This window comes from Pseudophryne corroboree, chromosome 3 (genome assembly GCF_028390025.1).
Source record: "Pseudophryne corroboree isolate aPseCor3 chromosome 3, aPseCor3.hap2, whole genome shotgun sequence".
NCBI classification, from domain to species: domain Eukaryota; kingdom Metazoa; phylum Chordata; class Amphibia; order Anura; family Myobatrachidae; genus Pseudophryne; species Pseudophryne corroboree.
In genome coordinates, this window is record NC_086446.1 from 431,769,245 (window position 1) to 431,790,051 (window position 20,807).

A 20,807-nucleotide genomic window follows, 5' to 3' on the forward strand; every position below is an offset into this window, starting at 1 on the left:
ATGTGAATAAGGGGCACTACAGTAGGAAGTAACGTATAAAAGGTAAAGTGGTACTACTGTATGATGTAACGTGAATAAGGGACACTGTCACATAATTTAATGTGAATAGAGTTGCACTACTGTGTGGTATAATTGGAATTGGGGGTACTATTGTGTGGCCATGCCCCTTCCCAGCAAGAATACAACCCTTTTTGGGCTGTGCACCAAATATGCGCACTCTTCCTATTTAAAAGATAGGGGATAGGAACACCAAAATGAGGACTGCTATGGGTGAGGGGTGATGGTGCTGGAAAAGGGGTGCAGGGTCAGAGCTGAAACTAGTGGCAGTGCTAGGGGGCACCACCCAAAATCTTGCCTAGGGAATCATATTGGTTATGGCCGGCTCTGCCCGCAGCACAGCCATTTGTCCTTCCGGCTGCAGGGGGAAGGAGGAGGAGCCCAGGGACTCCCTGCTGACATCACCTCCCTGGTTTGGGAGGTGACAGACTCCCCCTCCGACCACTGCAGACAATATCGCGGGGGCCTCGAATACCGCATTGCGATGTTAATCGCATATGTTTATGTTAGTACATATGCGATTAGCATCGCTGCGGAAGGCGGCGAGGGGAGGCAATGTATTTAATACATCCCGTCCTGAGTACTAGAGGGGCACAGACTCTATTGCGCATGTGCAAATCTCTAGGTAATTGATGCGGCAGCCATTTTCCTAGAGATTTCCTTACTGCGCATGCTCAAAACTACTGGAAACTGTCCGCAGCGCCATTTACCCGGAGATTTGTAATAGATGCTGCCACCAGTATTGAAAAAATGGGTGCAGGGTGTGGGCCCCCTTACCCCCGAGGGTGTGTATGCCGCACATACTGGCAATTAATTTAAAATTCTTACAACATGTTTGGATTTAATGTACAGTACTAATGTTATTATCTGAAAGTATTTATTTCTGTCACATTTGGCCTGTACAGATTAGAGGCAGATTCAGAGATACCCAAAAGTCAATCTTGCGGGCAGATCCTGTGATTATTAGCTCTATGCATGCTCCAGAACCGAGGGTGTGTATATATTATAATTATAGTCATTTTATTTATATAGTGCTTTTCTCCAGCAGGACTCAAAGACGTTTTAGAGATATTAAAAACAATACATTGTACTGTAGAAATGGGTTGGGGTCGGGTGACCGGCGTTTGGGATCCCGTCGGTCACCATACCAATTCCAGGATCCCAATGTTTAGATTGCCGGCGAGGAGGGGGGATGAGCGCATCGTAGCCCCTTGCAGGCTCAACAGGCTTGGTGGCTTGCTGCGCCTGACACAGGTTCTATTCCCACTCTATGGGTGTTGTGGTCACCCACAAGTGGGAATAGACCCTGTTAGATGGCATGCCGACTGTCTGGCTTTTAATCTGCCGGGATCCTGGCATCGGTATAGTGACCGGCGGGATCCCAAACCATAGAAAGGCATTAGACATTCAGCAAGTAGAAAACCACACAGAACTAATTGCAGGATCATGGCCGCAACTAGGGGGAGGCTAGGAGGGCATGCGACCTGGGCGCTGGATTTGAGGGGGTGCCGTCACAGTCAGTTTAATCCCCCTAACACCCCCCTCCCTATGGGCATCGATCCCTTGCTGTGATGAAACTGAAAATAAACCTTGCCGCAGGAGCTGTAGTTTACTTTCAATTTCTTCTATGCAGTCGCGTGTTGTGCCCGCCCCGGCAGAGCCAGATAAAGAGGGGGCACAGGGAACAAGTTGACTCCCCAGCCTCCCCCCTCCTGCCTTTAATCATCGCAGCAGTGCTGAGCTGGAAAAGAAGAGTTAGCTAGAAGGGGACAGGGCTACACGGCACTGTACACAGTGCCAGTCCAGCCAGCAGCATGAGAGAGCTCACTATACAGCAGCAGAAGACCCTAAATAGTGAGTGTGACACAGGGATGGGGCACTGTATGTGTGTGTGAACACTATATACATGTGTGACTGTATGAATGTGTGCATGTGTATGACTGTACATGAATAGGTGTGTGACTACTTATATGTGTGCTTGTGTGTCACTGTATGTATACATGTGTGACTCTATATACTGTATGTATGTATGTATGTATGTATGTATACAGGTGTGTGACTATAGGGGTGATTCCGAGTTGTTCGCTCGTTATTTTTGTTCGCTACGGAGCGATTAGTCGCAAACTGCGCATGCGCATTGTACGCAGGGAGCCTGCGCCAAGTAAATTAGCACAAAAGTTTGGTATTTTACTCAACGGCGTAATTAAGTTTTTTCATCGCTCTGCTGATCGTAGTGTGATTGACAGGAAGTGGGTGTTTCTGGGCGGAAACTGGCCGTTTTATGGGAGTGTGCGGAAAAACACAAGCGTGCTAGTTGAAAACGCAGGAGTGTCTGCAGAAACGGGGGAGTGGCTGGGCGAACGCTGGGTGTGTTTGTGACGTCAAACCAGGAACGAAAAGGACTGAGCTCGTCGCACTTGTAGAGTAAGTTTGTAGCTACTCAGAAACTGCGGGGTAATCGTTACGAGAAAATTAGCGAACCCTTCATTAGCAAATCTGCTATGCTAAGATACACTCCCAGTAGGCATAGGCTTAGCGTGTGCAATGCTCCTAAAAGCAGCTAACGAGCGAACAACTCGGAATCACCCCCTATATGTGAGTGAATGTATGCGTGCGTGTATGTGTTTAGGTGTGGGACAGTATGTATGTGTATAGGTTTGTGATTTTACGTATATGTATCAATGTATGGGTTATTTCCTCTTTTTTTCTTCATCCATAGCCAAAATAAATGTCTAGATATCCTCCCCCCATAAGAAGCTGTACCAGTCCTTTGCCCTTATGGAGGTTATATATATATATATATATATATATATATATATTTTTTTTTTTTTTTAATAATATAAATATATATACAGTCACAGGCTGGGGGGATTGCTGCCTTGCCCCGGGTGCCGAAGATCCTAGTTTCCGCCCCGGCAGGGTGTATGGGCTGCACTCGGGTGTCACCCGCCAAGAGGTGACACCAAAATGCCGGCTCCTGCTCAGTGACAGGACCAGGGTGCTGCACTGTAACATTACATGCCCAGGGGCAGCCCATAGCTTCCGAAACCCCGGAGTGACAAAAACGGGGGTTCAGGTCACACAGCCAATGCCCCCTCTCTCCCCTCATATGAAGTCACAACCCTATTCACGGACAGCCCGCACTGGGTATCATCAAGGGAAGTGAGCAATAACATATATAAGATGAAATGCATACCTGTAATGCTGTTGTCAAATTCAGAGAACAGTATTAACTAGTAATTTTATTTTAAACTGTCACCTAGTGTGTATAATTTTGTACTGATATGTTTCTATAACAAGTAAAATAAAAAAAATATACTGTATATATTAAAATGTTATTAGTGGCATTGTGTGTTATTACATATATGCAAGCTTAATACCGTCAGATGCTGCATGTTCGGGCCAGCTGCGGCATGACATCACTGTACAATATATCGTTAGCAAAATCGAACAGTGTGTTTACACACTGACGGCGGGGAACACTAGGCGATATCGCTGTCAGACCAAATTGCCTAGTGTGTACGGGACTTAGAGCAACAGGCTGGTTTATGTTTTGTCTAGTTTAGTAGTATGTCATTAGGATGTCATAATTTAGTGATCACTGGAAATGGAAATATATATATATGTTGTCATTGCAAAATCTTTTACTTTATCTGTCAGTAAATTCACTGGTGATTGTCAATCAAGTTGGTGTTCAACTGCAATGTGGATTGGGGAATGTTTATTTTATATCATTTGAAAGTCGTATTAATTTATGAAAGTGTTTGTTGATTTCTAAATCATATTATGTTAAAGCTTTTTATTATTGATATTATATATTATAAATTATTTATAATACATAACGTTCTTTTAACATTATTACATGTCTATAGCACGTTTGGCAAATAGATTTAAATGATAAGCATCGCGTTTCAGCTTACACTCACCCTGTCACTGAGGACGGCATGTATGTGTCCTTTAATTGCTTCAACAACTGTAGAAAGTAAACTGGTGAGCAGTAAATAAAAATGTATTATTAAAAGTTTATTTAATAACAGTTACTGTACTTATATCATATGGCACATACGTATAATGCAGTGAATACAGAGAGCATTTCATTCACATCTGTCCCTGCCCCAGAGGAACTTGCCATAACCTGTGCACCCGGAGGAAACCAATGCAAACACAGGGAGAACATATAAACTCCACACATATAGAGACCTGGTCAGGAATTTAACTTATAACCTCAAGGCTGTGAGGCAGTAATGCTAACCACTACACAAACTGTGCTTCCCACAAGACAGTATTACAGAATAAAGGGGTCTATTTACTAAGCCTTGGATGGAGATAAAGTAGCTGGAGATAAAGTACCAGCCAATCGGCTCCTACTGTAACTGTCATATTTCAAACACAGGCTGTGACATGGCAGTTAGGAGCCGATTGGTTGGTACTTTATCTCCATCGACTTCATCTCCATCCAAGGCTTAGTAAATAGACCCCTTAATCTGTTTAACATACATTTTTTTTATATAGTAATTATTTAATTTTAGACATAATTAAGTCAGCATAGTAATCTTTCAGCGTGTACACTAATACCTGAAATGACTTGTTAATCCCTTTTACTTTAGAATGTAATTGTTCTCCTTATAATAATGACACTATGATAGGACTGTTTAAAGTGTTTAATATATTAAAGGAGGATTAGCCTATCCATTGTCATATATCCCGTCCATTGTTAAGTGTCTGCTACTGCTATCATTTCATATTCATACATAATCTTATTTGACAAAATGTACTCATGGCAAATTTGGTACAAAAATAGCTTCAAGGATTTCCATTTTTGATTCTTAACATTGTCCTCAGGTGACAACAAAAGAGTTTATTTTGTAGAGCTCTTCCCAGGATTACAGGTGGATTAATCACTCATTAAACTAATGTGAGATATTAACCTGTGTACCTGGGAGGAGATCCAGACAACACCCACAGATGGAGACCTGAATTACCGGAATTAGAATTTAGAACCATTGATTTTATAAACCATAAATGTATTACTAAATATGGTGTGTACTATGCTAAGCTGTATCAGTGAAGTATAAGATGTGTAGTATATGTGTAGCATCAGTGGCGGAACTAGCGAGCGGTGGGCCCAGGTGCAACAAAATGCTTTGGGCCCACCCTTATCCCGTCCAAGTCCACCCCCTCACCCCTGGAGAGGATCTGGTGAGGGGGACCTGCTCAGGGCCAGGGAAATGGATTCCTAGCAACAGTGCCGTAACTAGACATTTTAGCTCTGTGTGCAAGAAACGGCATCAGAGCCCCCCTCTATGTAAAACAGGGGCAGTGCGCGCCGTAGACGCGAGCTAAAAATATAGGGGAGCGGTTTCATGGGGAAGGGGTGTGGCCACAAAATAATACTAATTCATATAACGGTGCACAGTAGTCTCCATTATTTAAATTACGCCGCACTGTAGCACCACTACACCAGGTAGAGCCCCTTTTACACATTACGGCAGATAGATTCCCCTTTTTACACATTACGGCAGACAGAGTCCTCCTTATACACATTACGGCAGACAGCGTCCCCTTTTTATACATTACGGCAGACAGTGTCCCCTTTTTACACATTACGGCAGACAGAGTCCCCTTTTTACACATTATGGCAGACAGTGTCCCCTTTTTACACATAACGGCAGACAGAGTCCCCTTTTTACACATTACGGCAGACAGAGTCCCCTTTTTACACATTACGGCAGACAGTCATCCTTTTTACACATTACAGCAGACAGTCCCCCTTTTTACACATTAAGGCAGACAGACAAAATAGATGGATAGATAGACAGATAGACAGACAGACAGAAAGAATAGATTATACTTACTGTCTCCGCTGGCAGTCAGGCTCCTCGTTGCAGCAGCTCCTGGCAGATCCTGGGAAGGGGAGAAGGAGGAGGAGGGAGGGGGGCTCGGGAGCCGCAGCAGCGCAATGTAATTGGTGGCGGCGCTACTGCAGCTGTCCCTCTCCTTCCACATAGGCTGGCCGCCACTGCTGTGATGAGGGAAGCGCATCCCAGCATTCACAGCGGCTGACAGCCTATGTGGAAGGAGAGGGACAGCTGCAGCAGTGCCTCCACCAATAACACTGCACTGCTGTGGCTCCCGAGTCCCCCTCCCTCCTACTTCTCCCCGTGGCTGCATCCCTGCTGCTCCTCTCTTCTGGCCCGCAGCACACAGCGGCAGGCGGCATGTAATGAATCAATTTGACTCATTACATGCCGCGCTGGCTTTGAGCCTCTTGACAGTAGCGGACCCCAGTGCAAGGCAGCGCTTGCACTGGTGGTAGTTCCGCCACTGTGTAGCATATGAACACTAACAATTCTTACCCCTTCACCCAAGGCTACAACCTTATCTCATATATGATCAAGTCCAATAAGTGAGAGCATAAATGAATAACATTTGTCTTGTACCCAAATCCTCCTGCAGACACTTTTATCTCTCCCAGTATAGACTTGCAGGCGGAAACACCGAGTATCGGAAAACCATTGGCTGTCCTGGAGACCGTGACATCTGCAATAACGCCAGCTCCGACTTTGATATCAATGTTTCCTACAATGACTCTGGAAAAAGGAGAAAATATTAGCACTCAGAATCAGTACAGCAGAATGATATAAGAGAATACAGAAAATAGCTGGAGACAATTGAGGGAGAGAGCTGTTCCCAAGCCACAAATCAAATATTATTATTCATGATTATTAACTTTTAATTACCAAGTGATAACATTATGTGGGGTATCCAATTATCCGTGATAGCGCAATCCACGATTGCAGCTAATGTTATCACACCTATCTTCCAAAAAATCGGGTTATTATCGCAGCCTGCGCGCTCTTGTTTATCACACCTCTCCTACTCCAAATGGCGATAACAGGAATCGCGCGATAATTCTAGCCATCAACAGCTGAGATAAGTATAGGAGAAATTGTGGAAATCTGGTTGTATCCCCCCAAAAAGCCAAACTCACATAGGAAAACATTAAAGAAGTCTATTAGTGGCCATAATATAACTAATCTTTAAATTCGGTCAATTGGCTGTTATATGCATTTTTTTTTTTAAATGTGGAAAAATTACCTGAAAGCATTTTTTTTACTAGCAAAATAAGTGCTCTCGTTAAATTTGGGGTACATAAAAATGGGTATAAGTATATATTTGGGTCATTTTAGGGAACTTTTTAAAAAAAAGTTTCAACAGACCGATTACGTCTACCTGCAAGTCTAAAAACACTTGTCCCACTCATAAAGCACCTCAATATACCTGTCCCATACCTTGTACCCCAATTTCCATCACTTTGCATTTTTTGTCCTCAAAAATGACATGTCATTATTGGCTAATTAAAATTAATAAAAAAACTTCTAAGTACCTAATTATTCATTCAGGGGGGTGTCCCAGGGGTTCAGAACCAAATCCCGACATTTTTATCTAAAAATAGGGATTTTTTTGCTTAGAGATAGTGAAGAGAAACCCACAATAAACCTTATGCACTGGCAAATTTCCCACTAGGCACATGAGGCACTTGTCTAGGGGCGGCACTTGTTCGGGGGCAGCACTTGGATGCTTGTGTGGTAACGTCACCACAAAATGTACAAGTATCTGCTAATTATTTCCACTGTACTGTACCATATGCCATCTTGAATGGAGTATAAATGGGTAAGACATGCACATACTGCCCCTGTAAGCTGTCCTATTTAGTAAATATGTATACAAATAAAAAAAAAGCCATACTGGCTATTTTTATTATTTTATTAACTTGGCTATCATCAAATGAGGACTTCAACCAATCAATAAAAATAGGTAGGCGGGGGGCGGCTGTTACTGTTGTGTCTAGGGGCACCCTCACCCATAACTTATTGTCGCTAATAGGATACTGAATTATGGCTTTCGCAATAATTTATAGCGTAACCACAATATCATGGCTAGTTGGATACCCCCCTTTGTATAGGCAAATGTTTTTTTCTGAAATGCCTACAGTGCATACCTCCCAACATGACCCTCTTCAGAAGTAACAGAATGTTCTGCTCCTGGACTTCCCGTTTAAGTTATGATTGCCAGCACCTGTGCTGAAACACCTTTCTTATACATTACCTGTTCAAAACAGATGCCAGCAATTATACATTAAGAGAAAAGTCCAGGCGCAGAGCATTTTGTTCCTCCTGGAGAGGGTAATGTTGGGAGGCATGCAGTTGAACCCAGTTTAATATATTGTTTATTGTCAATCTATTTTTCAATCTTTCAATATCCCTTTGAGAGAGAAAGAGTTGCCATAGTATCCCTTTAATCAGGGACACATACAGTACTTTAGAATGTAAGCTCTCACGAGCAGGGCCCTCTTCCCTCATGTGCTTACCCTTTTCTTACTTTAATAATCTTCAGCTGCACCAAATCCAGCAGTCTTCTGCCACCTGATACTTATTCCAGTGTCATCTGCTGATGTAGCTATGTTTATTTACCCTGTACTTGTCCTATATTGTAGCCAACTGTAAGTTGCTGTTTTCCTAGTTGATTATTTGTTTATGTACTCTGTAATTGGGCGCTGCGGAACCCTTGTGGCACCATATAAATAAAGGATAATAATAATAATAATAATACTATATGAATTAAACAGGTTCTGTGGCTGGCTGAGTTGAAACCTGCATTTCACCTTGTGTTAATCAGCCTCAGAACCTGTGTAAATAATAGGCATCCCTGATCAAAAGGATAGTATAACAACCCTATATACAGATGTAGCCATGCTCATCGTTGCCGCAATGTGTACGCATGTACATATGCATCGCGGCAAAGACTAGTTGTGCCTGGCAGCACATATTCGTACCCATGACCTGTCGTGCGCACGCATCGCAGCAACCTAGTCGCACCCACGACTAGGTGCGGCCACAATGAGTGTGGCTACATCTGTATATTTAAAATATAAAAATACACTTATTGCACTCATGATGAAGTCCAGGAAACATTATATGGACAGAATGTATTGAGGCAATTCTCCTGTTTGCGATCCATCATTTCTTCTGGCTATGTTGTTACAGTTGTTCAGATAAGCTCTGTTTGCACTAAACGGTTGTGCACTATTTTAAATGTACGCTTATCTTTTTTTTTTGGCATAATAAATGTATTTTTTTTTTCAATGTATTATACAATATTATTTTTTTCTACTTCTATATGCTTTGGAGCTCCTAAGATGTTTGAAGTCTGAGATTTGCTACACCTGCTGAAAGATCACAGGTAACAAATGCGTTAACAAAGGCTTTGGGTTAATCCACAGGTTTACAAACTTGGTCCTCAGGACCCCAAACAGTTCACTTTTTTCAGGTCTTCTCACAGAATTGCAAGTTAAATAATTAGCTCCTCCTGTATCAGTGAGTAATGAATACACCTGTGCACCTGATAGGTGGTCTGGAAAACGTGAACTGTGTGGGGTCCTGAGGATGGAGTTTGAGAGCCACTGGGTTGCTCACATGGTACGGTATGTTTGCATTTGGTATCACTTTAACTTCAGAACTATCTACAATGGTAGAAGTTCTCAAACGCAGTCCTTATGGCACACCAATGGTTCAGGTTTTAGGTATATCCATAGCTCAGCACAGATGGTTAAATCGAATTGACTGAAGTACTAATTAAGTCATCTGCCACAAAGCATGGATATACTTAAAAATCTGGACTGTTTAGGTGCCTTGAGGACCAAGTTTGAGAATGTCTGTCCTATGTGAAACATAGGATTCTGCTAAGAGGCCACCTGAAGTTCGGGGGTGCTTTTTCTTTGACATTGGAGGCACACATATGCTTAATACAGTGCAACAGCTGTTATTGTTTTAAGATAGATATATTCTATATAAACTATATCTACATATGCATCATATCCATACACTAAATTGTCTCAGTTGTCTACAAACATATACAAATAAGGAGATTAAAGGGGACAAAATCTAAATCAAAATGGTTGGTGTTGGCAATCGCAACTAACTACTAGAGATGAGCGGGTTCGATTTCTCTGAATCCGAACCCGCACGAACTTCATGTTTTTTTCACGGGTCCGAGCAGACTCGGATCCTCCCGCCTTGCTCGGTTAACCCGAGCGCGCCCGAACGTCATCATGACGCTGTCGGATTCTCGCGAGACTCGGATTCTATATAAGGAGCCGCGCGTCGCCGCCATTTTCACACGTGCATTGAGATTGATAGGGAGAGGACGTGGCTGGCGTCCTCTCCATTTAGATTAGGGTTGAGAGAGAGAGAGAGAGATTGACCTGAGGCTGTGATACTGTAGAAGAGAGTGCAGAGTTTAGTGACTGACGACCACAGTGACCACCAGACAGTGCAGTTGTTTGTTTTATTTAATATATCCGTTCTCTTCCTGAAAAAAACGATACACACAGTGACTCAGTCACATACCATATCTGTGTGCACTGCTCAGCCCAGTGTGCTGCATCAATGTATATATATATCTGACTGTGCTCAGCTCACACAGCTTATAATTGTGGGGGAGACTGGGGAGCACTGCAGTGCCAGTTATAGGTTATAGCAGGAGCCAGGAGTACATAATATTATATTAAAATTAAACAGTGCACACTTTTGCTGCAGGAGTGCCACTGCCAGTGTGACTAGTGACCAGTGACCTGACCACCAGTATATATAATATTAGTAGTATACTATCTCTTTATCAACCAGTCTATATTAGCAGCAGACACAGTACAGTGCGGTAGTTCACGGCTGTGGCTACCTCTGTGTCGGCACTCGGCAGCCCGTCCATAATTGTATATACCACCTAACCGTGGTTTTTTTTTCTTTCTTTATAGTCATACTAGTTACGAGTATACTATCTCTTTATCAACCAGTCTATATTAGCAGCAGACACAGTACAGTGCGGTAGTTCACGGCTGTGGCTACCTCTGTGTCGGCACTCGGCAGCCCGTCCATAATTGTATATACCACCTAACCGTGGTTTTTTTTTCTTTCTTTATACATACATACTAGTTACGAGTATACTATCTCTTTATCAACCAGTCTATATTAGCAGCAGACACAGTACAGTGCGGTAGTTCACGGCTGTGGCTACCTCTGTGTCGGCACTCGGCAGCCCGTCCATAATTGTATATACCACCTAACCGTGGTTTTTTTTCTTTCTTTATACATACATACTAGTTACGAGTATACTATCTCTTTATCAACCAGTCTATATATTAGCAGCAGACACAGTACAGTGCGGTAGTTCACGGCTGTGGCTACCTCTGTGTCGGCACTCGGCAGCCCGTCCATAATTGTATATACCACCTAACCGTGGTTTTTTTTTCTTTCTTTATACATACATACTAGTTACGAGTATACTATCTCTTTATCAACCAGTCTATATATTAGCAGCAGACACAGTACAGTGCGGTAGTTCACGGCTGTGGCTACCTCTGTGTCGGCACTCGGCAGCCCGTCCATAATTGTATATACCACCTAACCGTGGTTTTTTTTTCTTTCTTTATACATACATACTAGTTACGAGTATACTATCTCTTTATCAACCAGTCTATATTAGCAGCAGACACAGTACAGTGCGGTAGTTCACGGCTGTGGCTACCTCTGTGTCGGCACTCGGCAGCCCGTCCATAATTGTATATACCACCTAACCGTGGTTTTTTTTTCTTTCTTTATACATACATACTAGTTACGAGTATACTATCTCTTTATCAAGCAGTCTATATTAGCAGCAGACACAGTACAGTGCGGTAGTTCACGGCTGTGGCTACCTCTGTGTCGGCACTCGGCAGCCCGTCCATAATTGTATATACCACCTAACCGTGGTTTTTTTTTCTTTCTTTATACATACATACTAGTTACGAGTATACTATCTCTTTATCAACCAGTCTATATTAGCAGCAGACACAGTACAGTGCGGTAGTTCACGGCTGTGGCTACCTCTGTGTCGGCACTCGGCAGCCCGTCCATAATTGTATATACCACCTAACCGTGGTTTTTTTTTCTTTCTTTATACATACATACTAGTTACGAGTATACTATCTCTTTATCAACCAGTCTATATTAGCAGCAGACACAGTACAGTGCGGTAGTTCACGGCTGTGGCTACCTCTGTGTCGGCACTCGGCAGCCCGTCCATAATTGTATATACCACCTAACCGTGGTTTTTTTTTCTTTCTTTATACATACATACTAGTTACGAGTATACTATCTCTTTATCAACCAGTCTATATATTAGCAGCAGACACAGTACAGTGCGGTAGTTCACGGCTGTGGCTACCTCTGTGTCGGCACTCGGCAGCCCGTCCATAATTGTATATACCACCTAACCGTGGTTTTTTTTTCTTTCTTTATAGTCATACTAGTTACGAGTATACTATCTCTTTATCAACCAGTCTATATTAGCAGCAGACACAGTACAGTGCGGTAGTTCACGGCTGTGGCTACCTCTGTGTCGGCACTCGGCAGCCCGTCCATAATTGTGTATACCACCTAACCGTGGTTTTTTTTTCTTTCTTTATAGTCATACTAGTTACGAGTATACTATCTCTTTATCAACCAGTCTATATTAGCAGCAGACACAGTACAGTGCGGTAGTTCACGGCTGTGGCTACCTCTGTGTCGGCACTCGGCAGCCCGTCCATAATTGTATATACCACCTAACCGTGGTTTTTTTTTCTTTCTTTATACATACATACTAGTTACGAGTATACTATCTCTTTATCAACCAGTCTATATTAGCAGCAGACACAGTACAGTGCGGTAGTTCACGGCTGTGGCTACCTCTGTGTCGGCACTCGGCAGCCCGTCCATAATTGTATATACCACCTAACCGTGGTTTTTTTTTCTTTCTTTATACATACATACTAGTTACGAGTATACTATCTCTTTATCAACCAGTCTATATTAGCAGCAGACACAGTACAGTGCGGTAGTTCACGGCTGTGGCTACCTCTGTGTCGGCACTCGGTAGCCCGTCCATAATTGTATATACCACCTAACCGTGGTTTTTTTTTCTTTCTTTATACATACATACTAGTTACGAGTATACTATCTCTTTATCAAGCAGTCTATATTAGCAGCAGACACAGTACAGTGCGGTAGTTCACGGCTGTGGCTACCTCTGTGTCGGCACTCGGCAGCCCGTCCATAATTGTATATACCACCTAACCGTGGTTTTTTTTTCTTTCTTTATACATACATACTAGTTACGAGTATACTATCTCTTTATCAACCAGTCTATATTAGCAGCAGACACAGTACAGTGCGGTAGTTCACGGCTGTGGCTACCTCTGTGTCGGCACTCGGCAGCCCGTCCATAATTGTATATACCACCTAACCGTGGTTTTTTTTTTCTTTCTTTATACATACATACTAGTTACGAGTATACTATCTCTTTATCAACCAGTCTATATTAGCAGCAGACACAGTACAGTGCGGTAGTTCACGGCTGTGTCTACCTCTGTGTCGGCACTCGGCAGCCCGTCCATAATTGTATATACCACCTAACCGTGGTTTTTTTTTCTTTCTTTATACATACATACTAGTTACGAGTATACTATCTCTTTATCAACCAGTCTATATATTAGCAGCAGACACAGTACAGTGCGGTAGTTCACGGCTGTGGCTACCTCTGTGTCGGCACTCGGCAGCCCGTCCATAATTGTATACTAGTATCCAATCCATCCATCTCCATTGTTTACCTGAGGTGCCTTTTAGTTGTGCCTATTAAAATATGGAGAACAAAAATGTTGAGGTTCCAAAATTAGGGAAAGATCAAGATCCACTTCCACCTCGTGCTGAAGCTGCTGCCACTAGTCATGGCCGAGACGATGAAATGCCAGCAACGTCGTCTGCCAAGGCCGATGCCCAATGTCATAGTACAGAGCATGTCAAATCCAAAACACCAAATATCAGTAAAAAAAGGACTCCAAAACCTAAAATAAAATTGTCGGAGGAGAAGCGTAAACTTGCCAATATGCCATTTACCACACGGAGTGGCAAGGAACGGCTGAGGCCCTGGCCTATGTTCATGGCTAGTGGTTCAGCTTCACATGAGGATGGAAGCACTCAGCCTCTCGCTAGAAAAATGAAAAGACTAAAGCTGGCAAAAGCAGTAGCACCGCAAAGAACTGTGCGTTCTTCGAAATCCCAAATCCACAAGGAGAGTCCGACTCCAATTGTGTCGGTTGCGATGCCTGACCTTCCCAACACTGGACGTGAAGAGCATGCGCCTTCCACCATTTGCACGCCCCCTGCAAGTGATGGAAGGAGCACCCGCAGTCCAGTTCCTGATAGTCAGATTGAAGATGTCAGTGTTGAAGTACACCAGGATGAGGAGGATATGGGTGTTGCTGGCGCTGGGGAGGAAATTGACCAGGAGGATTCTGATGGTGAGGTGGTTTGTTTAAGTCAGGCACCCGGGGAGACACCTGTTGTCCGTGGTAGGAATATGGCCGTTGACATGCCTGGTGAAAATACCAAAAAAATCAGCTCTTCGGTGTGGAAGTATTTCACCAGAAATGCGGACAACAGGTGTCAAGCCGTGTGTTCCCTTTGTCAAGCTGTAATAAGTAGGGGTAAGGACGTTAACCACCTCGGAACATCCTCCCTTATACGTCACCTGCAGCGCATTCATAATAAGTCAGTGACAAGTTCAAAAACTTGGGCCGACAGCGGAAGCAGTCCACTGACCAGTAAATCCCTTCCTCTTGTAACCAAGCTCACGCAAACCACCCCACCAACTCCCTCAGTGTCAATTTCCTCCTTCCCCAGGAATGCCAATAGTCCTGCAGGCCATGTCACTGGCAATTCTGACGATTCCTCTCCTGCCTGGGATTCCTCCGATGCATCCTTGCGTGTAACGCCTACTGCTGCTGGCGCTGCTGTTGTTGCTGCTGGGAGTCGATGGTCATCCCAGAGGGGAAGTCGTAAGACCACTTTTACTACTTCCACCAAGCAATTGACTGTCCAACAGTCCTTTGCGAGGAAGATGAAATATCACAGCAGTCATCCTACTGCAAAGCGGATAACTGAGGCCTTGACATCCTGGGTGGTGAGAAACGTGGTTCCGGTATCCATCATTACTGCAGAGCCAACTAGAGACTTGTTGGAGGTACTGTGTCCCCGGTACCAAATACCATCTAGGTTCCATTTCTCTAGGCAGGCGATACCGAAAATGTACACAGACCTCAGAAAAAGAGTCACCAGTGTCCTAAAAAATGCAGCTGTACCCAATGTCCACTTAACCACGGACATGTGGACAAGTGGAGCAGGGCAGGGTCAGGACTATATGACTGTGACAGCCCACTGGGTAGATGTATGGACTCCCGCCGCAAGAACAGCAGCGGCGGCACCAGTAGCAGCATCTCGCAAACGCCAACTCTTTCCTAGGCAGGCTACGCTTTGTATCACCGGTTTCCAGAATACGCACACAGCTGAAAACCTCTTACGGCAACTGAGGAAGATCATCGCGGAATGGCTTACCCCAATTGGACTCTCCTGTGGATTTGTGGCATCGGACAACGCCAGCAATATTGTGTGTGCATTAAATCTGGGCCAATTCCAGCACGTCCCATGTTTTGCACATACCTTGAATTTGGTGGTGCAGAATTTTTTTAAAAACGACAGGGGCGTGCAAGAGATGCTGTCGGTGGCCAGAAGAATTGCGGGACACTTTCGGCGTACAGGCACCACGTACAGAAAACTGGAGCACCACCAAAAACTACTGAACCTGCCCTGCCATCATCTGAAGCAAGAAGTGGTAACGAGGTGGAATTCAACCCTGTATATGCTTCAGAGGTTGGAGGAGCAGCAAAAGGCCATTCAAGCCTATACAATTGAGCACGATATAGGAGGTGGGATGCACCTGTCTCAAGCGCAGTGGAGAATGATTTCAACGTTGTGCAAGGTTCTGATGCCCTTTGAACTTGCCACACGTGAAGTCAGTTCAGACACTGCCAGCCTGAGTCAGGTCATTCCCCTCATCAGGCTTTTGCAGAAGAAGCTGGAGACATTGAAGGAGGAGCTAACACGGAGCGATTCCGCTAGGCATGTGGGACTTGTGGATGGAGCCCTTAATTCGCTTAGCAAGGATTCACGGGTGGTCAATCTGTTGAAATCAGAGCACTACATTTTGGCCACCGTGCTCGATCCTAGATTTAAAGCCTACCTTGGATCTCTCTTTCCGGCAGACACAAGTCTACTGGGGTTCAAACACCTGCTGGTGAGTAAATTGTCAAGTCAAGCGGAACGCGACCTGTCAACAACATCTCCTCCTTCACATTCTCCCGCAACTGGGGGTGCGAGGAAAAGGCTCAGAATTCCGAGCCCACCCGCTGGCGGTGATGCAGGGCAGTCTGGAGCGACTGCTGATGCTGACATCTGGTCCGGACTGAAGGACCTGACAACGATTACGGACATGTCGTCTACTGTCACTGCATATGATTCTCTCCCCATTGAAAGAATGGTGGAGGATTATATGAGTGACCGCATCCAAGTAGGCACGTCACACAGTCCGTACTTATACTGGCAGGAAAAAGAGGCAATTTGGAGGCCCTTGCACAAACTGGCTTTATTCTACCTAAGTTGCCCTCCCACAAGTGTGTACTCCGAAAGAGTGTTTAGTGCCGCCGCTCACCTTGTCAGCAATCGGCGTACGAGGTTACATCCAGAAAATGTGGAGAAGATGATGTTCATTAAAATGAATTATAATCAATTCCTCCGTGGAGACATTGACCAGCAGCAATTGCCTCCACAAAGTACACAGGGAGCTGAGATGGTGGATTCCAGTGGGGACGAATTGATAATCTGTGAGGAGGGGGATGTACACGGTGATATATCGGAGGATGATGATGAGGTGGACATCTTGCCTCTGTAGAGCCAGTTTGTGCAAGGAGAGATTAATTGCTTCTTTTTTGGTGGGGGTCCAAACCAACCCGTCATATCAGTCACAGTCGTGTGGCAGACCCTGTCACTGAAATGATGGGTTGGTTAAAGTGTGCATGTCCTGTTTATACAACATAAGGGTGGGTGGGAGGGCCCAAGGACAATTCCATCTTGCACCTCTTTTTTCTTTTCTTTTTCTTTGCGTCATGTGCTGTTTGGGGAGGGTTTTTTGGAAGGGACATCCTGCGTGACACTGCAGTGCCACTCCTAGATGGGCCCGGTGTTTGTGTCGGCCACTAGGGTCGCTTATCTTACTCACACAGCTACCTCATTGCGCCTCTTTTTTTCTTTGCGTCATGTGCTGTTTGGGGAGGGTTTTTTGGAAGGGACATCCTGCGTGACACTGCAGTGCCACTCCTAGATGGGCCCGGTGTTTGTGTCGGCCACTAGGGTCGCTTATCTTACTCACACAGCGACCTCGGTGCAAATTTTAGGACTAAAAATAATATTGTGAGGTGTGAGGTATTCAGAATAGACTGAAAATGAGTGGAAATTATGGTTTTTGAGGTTAATAATACTTTGGGATCAAAATGACCGCCAAATTCTATGATTTAAGCTGTTTTTTAGGTTTTTTGGAAAAAAACACCCGAATCCAAAACACACCCGAATCCGACAAAAAAAATTCGGTGAGGTTTTGCCAAAACGCGGTCGAACCCAAAACACGGCCGCGGAACCGAACCCAAAATCAAAACACAAAACCCGAAAAATTTCCGGCGCTCATCTCTACTAACTACATTCAGTCACCATTATACATTTGTTAATACAAATCCAGTGTTAACCATTTTCTGTGTGCATTTGTTTTCCCATCACTAAATAATGTCACCATGAGTTGATAATCCAGATGTAGCGATGCTCAGCTTTGCTACCGAGTGTCTTATTCGCGGCATAGCTGGCATGGCTAGTGTGCCTGCGACTATGACATGCACGTGCGTATGCATACGCACAGCCATAGGAATGAATTGGTGGCATACCAAGTTGCAGCTCAGTGTACTAAGGTGCACCTGTGGCTCTGCGCAGCACGTGCGCCTCTGCCATGGGTAAAATGAGTGTGGCTACATCTGTAGTCAGTGACTATGCTGAACCAACAGTCTATCATATCACACTATTTTTATTTTAGCCATGCTCACTTATGCAGGGCATACACTATACAACTATCTGCCGGATAATCTGCCAGATCTGGCTGGTTGGAAAGAAAATCTGGTAATGGATGAGAGCAAATGACAATTGACCACTTGCTTTCAAACACTGAAAATGGACAAAAACTGTCGTTCATATAAATTGGTTAAATCTGTGATTTAACCAATTTATCTGATCAACCGATTTTGTCCATTTTCCACTGTTTGGAAGCAAGTGGTCAATTGTCATTTGCTCGCATCCATTACCAGATTTTCCTTCCAACCAGCCAGATCTTGCAGATTATCCGGCAGATAATTGTATAGTGTATGCCCAGTATTAGGGTATTATTCTTATTCTTGGCTGCATGCCGCTGTTTATGTGGCCATGCCTTGCAAGAGTCAGCAGGGCACACGCTGTAGCAAAACACGCATCTCCAGGACAGTCTGATTCTGCTCATTTTGGACTCCTCTCTCAGTACGTGAAATGGGAGGATGACGCACTAAAGAGAACTGTCTGTGTGGGCAGGTTGCCAGATTTGTGTCCTATTATCAGTCATGCGCATACCTAGTGGGCGACTATTTCAGACGAGTCTCTTGCACCTATCATGGAGGCGGTCTAAGTGCCGAAACTACCGATTACAGCAGTGCTAATAGAAGAACAGTAGGCAACTTTATGCGCACACTGTATATAAAGACATGCATATATTTATAGTACATCAAAATGAATAATATACAGTGAGTTTTTTATATTTACTTACATATTCCCACTGATTTGAAGTTTAGTATCTACAGAAACTTGGACACCAACATTCGGTACAAGCTTCACATTCAGTTCAGGGAGTTGGACATCCAGAATTTTGATCCTGTGTTGACAAAATAAACAGCATATTTTTACATTTATGTGCTTCAAAGACACCTCATCTCCTCCTCAGGCTTTGGCTCCTTCAAATGTGAGCAATCATTCATTAAATTAAAAAAGATAGCAACCAATCAGTTTCTGTCATTTAATTGACTGTGCTAGATAAATGATAGCTTGAAGCTGATTGGTTGCTTCATGCAACTTCTTTACTTTATCGCTCTCCAATGTTTGATACGTCTCACCCTGTCAAATAGGGGAGAGAGATAAAGTACCAGCCAATCAGCTCCTTACTGCCATGTTACAGGCTGGATTTGAAAAATGACAGTTAGGAGCTTATTGGCTGGTACTTTATCTCTTTCCAAGGCTTAGTACATTTACATCTGCCCCGCAGAGAGATAAAGTGAAAAAGATGAACAAAGTAACCAATGCTTCTGTCATTTATATAACACAGCCTATGAAGTGACAGAAGCTGATTAGTTGCTGTGTCAACTTCTCCACTTTTTCTCTCTCAAAGGTTTACTACATCACCCCGATGTGGTTCCATTGCATTGCAGTTGTACTCTGACACAGTAAAACTAAAGCTCCTGCCAGTTACAGTATGTCTATCTCTGGCCAACACACTACCTATTGTTTAGAGCCAGAAGGCCTGATGCTGTGTGAGTACTATGCCATTTGGCATTGCATATTTTGCATACATTTGCTTTGCACATGCTCCAAATAGTGAGCTCACACATATGTGTCCATACATGTAATGCGTGATTCAGCGGATTACGCCTGCTTGCACCAGAGCATTTTGTGAAAATGCAAATACACACAGACCGGGAATAAAATCCTGCATTATTTGGGGCAGGTGACAATAGTGCATGATGATGACTGTGGCCCTCAGAGCAGTATCAAACAGCTTGTGACTGGCTATACTGGCATTGAATTAGGCCTTGGCCTGAATTTGTGAAGGCTGCATTCTAAGGATGTCTTTCCAAGGATATAGAGTTATAGGCCCTACACACTGGCCGATTTTTTGAAAGATATGAACGATCTCGTTCATAAATGAACGAGAACTCGTTCATATCTTTCAGTGTGGAGGATCCAGCGATGAACGATGCGCGGCCCCGTGCTCGTTTATCGCTGGCCCCCCGTCGGCTGTGCATGCAGGCCAATATGGACGATCTCGTCCATATTTGCCTGCACTTCAATGCAGCCGCGTGACGGGGGGAGTGAAGAAACTTCACTGCCCCCGTCACTGCCCCCCCGTCGCCGGGTCGCTCGTCGGCCGTATCCGCCGTCGGGCAGCTCAGCGGCGGATCGGCTAGTGTGTAGGGCCCCTTAGAACTGGAATTGAAATCTCATCTCTCCTTTCTTCACAGCTAAAAACTACAGTATATATGAATTCAATATGCCTGTCCATGTCTGATCAGCTTGCAGGCTATGGGGAAGGGGGGATTACGGGCAATTTATGTCTGCATATGCTGTTAAGCCTTTAGGCCTCAATCACTAGAGATGCACATTGATATCTTACATAGCCTTCCCCTCTCCAAAGAAGTTGCCTGTCATGTATATAAATGGTGGGAGTTACATAGAAACATATAAAATGATTGCAGATAAGAACCACTTGGTTCATCTAGGCTATCCTAAACACATTTACACTAGGGTTAATTTTTGTTGGGAGCCAAGTAACCTACCAGTATATTTTTGGATTGTGGAAGGAAACCAGAGTACCCAGAGGAAACCCATGCAAGCACTGGGAGAATATACAAACTCCACACAGTATGGGCTGTGGTGGGAATTGAACCCATGACCTCAGTGCTGTAAGGAAGTACTGTTAACCATTACACCATCTGCACTGCCCAA

The 20,807-nt window shown here is 44.1% G+C and overlaps 1 protein-coding gene across 1 annotated transcript in view; it reads right to left on the bottom strand.

Moving 5' to 3' along the window:
- Window positions 1-20,807, bottom strand: part of BPIFB2 (BPI fold containing family B member 2) — a 65,182-nt gene that overhangs the window by 28,940 nt on the left and 15,435 nt on the right. The window contains exons 4-6 of the mRNA XM_063960401.1: window positions 18,859-18,963; window positions 6,498-6,647; window positions 3,984-4,044 (exon numbers count right to left, since the gene is read on the bottom strand). Of these exons, the coding sequence (XP_063816471.1) occupies window positions 3,984-4,044; window positions 6,498-6,647; window positions 18,859-18,963 (316 nt within the window). The remainder of the gene's footprint in view (window positions 1-3,983; window positions 4,045-6,497; window positions 6,648-18,858; window positions 18,964-20,807) is intronic.